The following is a 7943-nucleotide window of genomic DNA, read 5'->3' on the forward strand; positions in this document are numbered from 1 at the left end:
TGTATGCATATCCTGGTCCACTGTAGCCCCCACCTGGTATAGGTAATACAAAGAACAGTCTGAGAACACACTGACAGTAATGTCAACACCAACTGTGAACCAGATAGGAACACTCTACAGCAAACATCAGTCCATAGTAGTGCAAACGCATCAGATATAACCCTGAGAAATAGGCTACTTCTCACTTATACACAATCAGTAGTGCTATTCTATGTATGTCACCGAAAACCTCATTTCACATAGCGGTGTTGTGATATAGTCTCCTGAGTGGCGCAGTGCTAACTGTGCCACTAGAGATCCTGGTTCGAATCCAGGCTCTGTCGCAGCCGGCCGTGACCGGGAGACTCATGGGCGGCGCACAATTGGCCCAGCGTCGTCCAGGGTAGGGGAGGGAATGGCCGGCAGGGATGTAGCTCAGTTGATAGAGCAACGGCAGGGTTGTGGGTTCGATTCCCATGGGGGGGCCAGTATAAAAAAAAATATATGTATTCATATATGTAAGTCGCTCTGGATAAGAGCGTCTGCTAAATGACTAAAATGTAAATGTAAAAATTTGATCGTCATTTCGCCCTGTTCAGTTTTGTCCTCCACGCACAAGATCTCTCGGTCATGTGACATGATCACACCATCATCATGAGACAGCACAAAGGAGGGGAGATTAAGCAAGAGGTTACACAACAACATTTTGGGTTTTGTTCTCAACCAAGATACAATACTAGCACTGGAACATCATCTAGTCTGGGGAGCCTGCAGATTCTCTGGGGAAAGTCGAGCAAACGCAATGTAACCTTGGCAACGTCATAAATGTGACATGCAGGCTACCTCTGTTTCACTGGTATGGCAGCAGTGATCATCTGTGTCTGCTGTTTGTCTGACACTAACCTCGGTCTCAGTCTCAATTGCAACAGAGCCGGCTAGTAGACGAGATTAGTCTGAAGTTTACAAATTGACCTGATTGTCCTTTCAAATAATGACAGTTGTCTAGCCTGATCCTGCCCTCCTTTTGTCCGTTTAGCAAATGGAGGATTCACAGGAAAGATATGAGGCAATAAACTGATCTGAGATCAGCCACTAGCCAGTGCCACAGCTGCAAAGCAGGCAGACACACAGGAAGGTTTATACCATGGTGCTGGGGACTAGTTTGATGAACACCTCACTAACTGATTAACCAGGCCTTGGTTCAGAGAAGAAGCTGCAGCAATCTACAGATTCAAATATTAATCTGATAACACATCACATCCATGACACACACACTGTACTTTAAACCAATGTACATGATCATGTAATCACACTCACATCCATGTGTAATACTCAGAGATAAGGGTTGTGTGCCCAGCCCAGTTAGCAGGGCCAAACCAGGTCAATACAAATACAAGGCTACAACTGTTGTGTAAATATCTCGTATAACGCAAAGGACCAAATATAAAACCCCAAATCCACTTAACATGAGCCAGGATCCACAGCAAGGAATCATTGTCTGTAGACAGAGGAGTCTAGCAGGTCCACTGACCACTTAAATGACTCATGAAATACATATTTATGCATAATCCATTTTCATGCCCAGCTCATTACTTTATCTTGCTTTTCTGGTAAAGCACTAGCAAATTCCAATTATTTTTACCAACCAATATCATTGATGTATAATGCAATGCAGTAGGCATGATACATCAATGCACAAATTCTCTCAGTAACTTCACAACCAAGGCCAAGTTTTCGGACTAATTTATTTGCTAATATAGTGGGTTGCCAGCCTTTTCTCTGCCTTGACTCTCAAAAGAGATTGTGTACTTTCTTCGTACTGAATAAACCAAAACAATCTTACACTGTACTGACAGCAGTACACAAGGACACTAATGTACTGTAAAGTGTGACCCAGCCCTGTTTGTGTTATGGTGGGAACAGTGTAAGGCAGCAGGTAGCCTAGTGGTTAAGAACATTGGACCAGTAACCGAAAGGTCACTTGTTCGAATCCCCCAGCCGACAAGGTGAAAAATCTGTAGATGTGCCCTTGGAGTAAGGCAGTTAACCCTAATTGCTCCTGTAAGTCGCGCTGGAGAGTCTGCTAAATTACTAAAATGTAAAATGTAGTATCCCTAGTGGGACATTAGTTACTCACTATGACCCCTGCGTTGCGTACTGCCAGGGGAAGACCCAGCAACCCAGTCCCAATGTTTCCCTTCAGCAGGTGGATGAGAGCCTGAGTAAACCTGTGGAACACAGAGAGGGTTAGGGGTCCACTCTGCATTTTTTATTTGATCAAAATCAATTCCTGAAGGGCCTCACTGTCCACTTATATGGTACAATAACTGTAACCACTAATAGTGTTTCATGGTTGAGGTGGGTAACTTACGTGATGCCCTGGTGGCTGTTGAAGTAGTTGAGGTGTGTTAACTTACGTGATGCCCTGGTGGCTGTTGAAGTAGTTGAGGTATGTTAACTTACGTGATGCCCTGGTGGCTGCTGAAGTAGTTGAGGTATGTTAACTTACGTGATGCCCTGGTGGCTGTTGAAGTAGTTGAGGTATGTTAACTTACGTGATGCCCTGGTGGCTGCTGAAGTAGTTGAGGTATGTTAACTTACGTGATGCCCTGGTGGCTGTTGAAGTAGTTGAGGTATGTTAACTTACGTGATGCCCTGGTGGCTGCTGAAGTAGTTGAGGTATGTTAACTTACGTGATGCCCTGGTGGCTGTTGAAGTAGTTGAGGTGTGTTAATTTACGTGATGCCCTGGTGGCTGTTGAAGTAGTTGAGGTATGTTAACCTACGTGATGCCCTGGTGGCTGTTGAAGTAGTTGAGGTGTGTTAATTACGTGATGCCCTGGTGGCTGCTGAAGTAGTTGAGGTATGTTAACCTACGTGATGCCCTGGTGGCTGTTGAAGTAGTTGAGGTATGTTAACTTAAGTGATGCCCTGGTGGCTGTTGAAGTAGTTGAGGTATGTTAACTTAAGTGATGCCCTGGTGGCTGTTGAAGTAGTTGAGGTATGTTAACCTACGTGATGCCCTGGTGGCTGTTGAAGTAGTTGAGGTATGTTAACTTAAGTGATGCCCTGGTGGCTGTTGAAGTAGTTGAGGTATGTTAACTTAAGTGATGCCCTGGTGGCTGTTGAAGTAGTTGAGGTATGTTAACCTACGTGATGCCCTGGTGGCTGTTGAAGTAGTTGAGGTATGTTAACCTACGTGATGCCCTGGTGGCTGTTGAAGTAGTTGAGGTATGTTAACCTACGTGATGCCCTGGTTGCTGTTGAAGTAGTTGAGGTATGTTAACTTACGTGATGCCCTGGTGGCTGTTGAAGTAGTTGAGGTATGTTAACCTACGTGATGCCCTGGTGGCTGTTGAAGTAGTTGAGGTATGTTAACTTAAGTGATGCCCTGGTGGCTGTTGAAGTAGTTGAGGTATGTTAACTTAAGTGATGCCCTGGTGGCTGTTGAAGTAGTTGAGGTATGTTAACCTACGTGATGCCCTGGTGGCTGTTGAAGTAGTTGAGGTATGTTAACCTACGTGATGCCCTGGTGGCTGTTGAAGTAGTTGAGGTATGTTAACCTACGTGATGCCCTGGTGGCTGTTGAAGTAGTTGAGGTATGTTAACCTACGTGATGCCCTGGTGGCTGTTGAAGTAGTTGAGGTATGTTAACTTACGTGATGCCCTGGTGGCTGTTTCCCAGCTCCTGGTGTCTGACAGGCAGCAGCTCTGGATCCTGGTCTCCTTCAGAGTTCTCCTCCTCCTGCCCTCCTCCAGGGTTCTCCATGAGGGGGGTCATCACCTCCATGTCTGGAAGGGTTAACCAGGAGGTTGGAGGTTAAGGTCAATCACTAGTTCATATAGATTTCCTTAATCTCATGCCCCCTCCAAAATCGAGCCCTAGCCCTGAAAGCCTAGCCCGTAAGCATCTGAAAATATAGGATAGGTAATATCAAAGTAATATCAATATTTTTAACACCTTTCATAAAGGGTTTTAGTATACAAAACATTAAGAACACCTGCTCTTTCCATGACATACAGTGCATTCGGAAAGTATTCAGACCCCTTGACTTTTTCCACATTTTGTTACGTTACAGCCTTATTATAAAATGGATTAAATTGTTTTCCCCCCTGATCAATCTACACACAATACCCCATAATGACAAAGCAAAAAATAGGGTTTTAGAAATGTTTGCAATTGTATAAAAAATAAGAAATGGAAATATTACATTTACATAAGTATTCAGACCCTTTCCTCAGTACTTTGTTGAAGCACCTTTGGCAGTGATTACTGCCTTGAGTCTTCTTGGATATGACGCTACAAGCTTCGCACACCTATATTTGGGGAGTTTCTCCCATTCTTCTCTGCAGATCCTCTCAGGCTCTGTCAGGTTGGATGGGGAGCGTAGCTGCACAGCTGTTTTCAGGTCTCTCCAGAGATGTTCGATCGGGTTCAAGTCCGGGCTCTGGCTGGGCCACTCGAGGACATTCAGAGATTTGTCCCCGAAGCCAGTCCTGCATTGTCTTGGCTGTGTGCTTAGGGTTGTTGTCCTGTTGGAAGGTGAACCTTCGCCCCAGTCTGAGGTCCTGAGCGCTCTGGAGCCGGTTTTCATGAAGGATCTCTCTGTACTTTGCTCTGTTCATCTTTCCTTCGTTCCTGACTAGTCTCCTAGCCCCTGCCGCTGAAAAACATCCCCACAGCATGATGCTGCCACCACCATGCTTCACCGTAGATATGGTGCCAGGTTTCCTCCAGACGTGACGCTTGGCATTCAGGCCAAATAGTTCCATCTTGGTTTCATCAGACAAGATAATTTTGTTTCTCATGGTCTGAGAGTCCTTTAGGTGCCTTTTGGCAAACTCCAAGTGGGCTGTCATGTTCCTTTTACTGAGGAGTGGCTTCCATCTGGCCACTCTACTGTAAAGGCCTGATTGGTGGAGTGCTGCAGAGATGGTTGTCCTTCTGGAAGGTTCACCCATCTCCACAGAGGAAATCTGGAGCTCTGTCAGAGTGAAAATCGGGTTCTTGGTCACCTCCCTGACCAAGGCCCTTCTCCTCCGATTGCTCAGTTTGGCTGGGCGGCCAGCTCTAGGAAGAGTCTTGGTGGTTACAAACTTTTTCAATTTAAGAATGGAGGCCACTGTGTTCTTGGGGACCTTCAATGATGCAGAATTATTTTTGTACCCTTCCCCAGATCTGTGCCTCGACACAATCCTGTCTGAGCTCTACGGACAATTCCTTCGACCTCGAAGGAATTGTCCGTAGAGCTATAAGACAGGATTGTGTTGAGGCACACATCTGGGGAAGGGTACCAAAACTTTTCTGAAGAAGAACACAGTGGCCTCCATCCTTCTTAAAAGGAAGAATTTTGGAACCACCAAGACTCTTCCTAGAGCTGGCCGCCCGGCCAAACTGCGCAATCGGAGGAGAAGGGCCTTGGTCAGGGAGGTGACCAAGAAGCCAATGGTCAATCTGACAGAGCTTCAGAGTTCCTCTGTGGATATGGGAGAACCTTCCAGAAGGACAACCATCTCTGAAGCACTCCACCAATCAGGCCTTTATGATAGAGTGGCCAGACGGAAGCTACTCCTCAGTAAAAGGCACATGACAGCCCACTTGGAGTTTGCCAAAAGGCACCTAAAGGACTCTCCGACCATGAGAAACAAGATTCTCTGGTCTGATGAAACCAAGATGGAACTCTTTGGCCTGAATGCAAAATGTCACGTCTGGTGGAAACCTGGCACCATCCCTACGGTGAAGCACGGTGGTGGCAGCATCATGCTGTGGAGATGTTTTTCAGCGGCAGGGAGACTAGTTAGGATCGAGGGAAAGATGAACGGAGCAAAATACAGAGAGATCCTTGATGAAAACCTGCTCCAGAGCGCTCAGGACCTCAGACTGTGGTGAAGGTTCACCTTCCAATAGGACACCGACCCTAAGCACACAGCCAAGACCACGCAGGAGTGGCATCGGGACAAGTCTCTGAATGTTCTCGAGTGGCTCAGCCAGAGCCCGGACTTGAACCTGATCGAACATCTCTGTACAAACATGAAAATAGCTGTGCAGCAACGCTCCCCATCCAACCTGATAGAGCTTGAGAGGATCTGCAGAGAAGAATTGGAGAAACTCCCCAAATGCAGGTGTGCCAAGCTTGTAGTGTCATACCCAAGAAGACTCGAGGCTGTAGTCCTTCAACAAAGTACTGAGTAAAGGGTCTGAATACTAATGCAAATGTATTATTTCAGTTTCTTTATTTTTTCATAAATTTGCAAACATTTCTAAAAACCTGTTTTTAATTTGTCATTATTGTGTGTAAATTGATGAGGGGCGGGAAAACAATTTAATCCATTGTAGAATAAGGCTGTAACGTAACAAAATGTGGAAAAAGTCAAGAGGTCTGAATACTTTCCGAATGCACTGTACATGGGCACTTATGGATGTATCATATTCAATAACATACAACCCATAGCCATTACATTTACATTTTAGTCATTCAGCAGACGCTCTTATCCAGAACGACTTACAGTTAGTGCATTCATCTCAGGATAGCTAGGTGGGACAACCACATATCACAGTAAGTACATTTTTCCTCAAAGTAGGGTTTCAGATGTTTGGCCAGGGTAATATCAGGGGGCAAAGATGAGTTATTCATTCTATTGCAATCCTATTCTTTAACCTTTGAGCAGGTTCACTCAAGGCAACTCAACCTCCAGCCACACACAGGGAAAAGAGAAGAGACTATGCCTTGAGTTCCTTCTTTGCGAAGAGCCTCTTCACTCCCTCTACCCTTTTAAGAAACTACAATATCAACATTGTTACTCCGACTTTCTCTGTTGACATTGACTGTCAATGGACTGTTGACATTGAAAAACTACCAGGAAAAAGCACCAAAAAAAGAGGCTAAGAGAGGAAGGGAATAAATAGCACGGCTGCATCAGTTTCCACCACAACTTTGATATGTCGGTTGTTCCCTTTAATTCCAGCTAGTTCCAACCCCTAAATTATAGCCTCATCAGGATCGTCATAATTCCCAGAGAGGCTAGTAACTACCTAGTTGTTGCGACGGCATCCTCCACCGGGCATCTGGGCAGTAGTCGACACAGACAGTCCTGTCACTGTGCGGTGGGTAGGCTTGCAGTTGGCCTACAGACACGATAATATAACGAAACATCAACAATGTTATTGGATCGCTATTGACGCGTTGGCTTGCTCGTAGTAGACACCAGCAAGCCTCCTTGATAATAAATACATTGTAGCTAACTAAACTAATAGCAGCTTAGGCATTTAGCCTAATATATTGTAACGTATCTAAATAGAACGTGCAATTTACTAGTTTTGCAGTGAAAAGTTAAGGGCTAAAATATGCCGTCAAGAGGTAAATCAGTGCTACTGTTGGTCGTACAAACAGACAATAAATAGAAACGTAGCCAAACCAGCTGTCAAATCTGTAGCCGTGCTATCATGGATAAATTGTAACAGTGACAGCAGTGCTATCAATATAACGTGGCCCTATGAATGATGTTAGTTAGCGCTAGTTACATTGTAGTCAAGTCAGTCATAAGCAGTGTGGGGTTTCTGAATGGTCCTACCAAACTGTCTAGCGGTTCAGAGTCAGGGCAAAGATAACTTGCTACTGTACTTCGGTCGAAAGCTCTGTCAAAGCCCAGACGTTCCTGTGCGCACTCGAGACGTTCTGTTGTTCTTTTTGGATGGATGTTGAAATGACGGTTACACGTCCATGAAGATTATGATTGGATACAATTTAATTAACAGGTTGAACAATTCTCCGGATTAGAAGGCGTGGAACAGCATCATTTCCTTAGCCGACGAGAAATGTGGAAAACGTCACACCCGCTACAATTGTCAACCAGGGAAGGGGGGTCTTAAAGGAAACGTGTCCACATATTGACGATTCCACTTGCAGTTCTGAAATGTTATTTCGCTTCGTGCCTGAAGTAGGCCTAATTAGAGTTTGGTTGACA

General features: G+C 45.1%; 1 protein-coding gene across 1 annotated transcript in view; it reads right to left on the reverse strand.

Annotated features, from left to right (window-relative positions):
• Nucleotides 1-7730, reverse strand: part of LOC311106221 (neutral amino acid uniporter 4-like) — a 164382-nt gene extending 156652 nt beyond the window's left edge. Inside the window, exons 1-5 of the mRNA XM_084148524.1 lie at nt 7551-7730; nt 7012-7104; nt 3638-3770; nt 2117-2207; nt 1162-1202 (exon numbers count right to left, since the gene is read on the reverse strand). Coding sequence (XP_084004650.1) covers nt 1162-1202; nt 2117-2207; nt 3638-3770; nt 7012-7030 — 284 coding nt within the window. The 5' untranslated portion in view covers nt 7031-7104; nt 7551-7730. The remainder of the gene's footprint in view (nt 1-1161; nt 1203-2116; nt 2208-3637; nt 3771-7011; nt 7105-7550) is intronic.
• Between the last annotated feature and the right edge of the window lie 213 nt (nt 7731-7943).

This window comes from Coregonus lavaretus (assembly GCF_964263955.1).
Source record: "Coregonus lavaretus genome assembly, chromosome: 30".
In the NCBI taxonomy this organism is placed as follows: Eukaryota; Metazoa; Chordata; class Actinopteri; order Salmoniformes; family Salmonidae; genus Coregonus; species Coregonus lavaretus.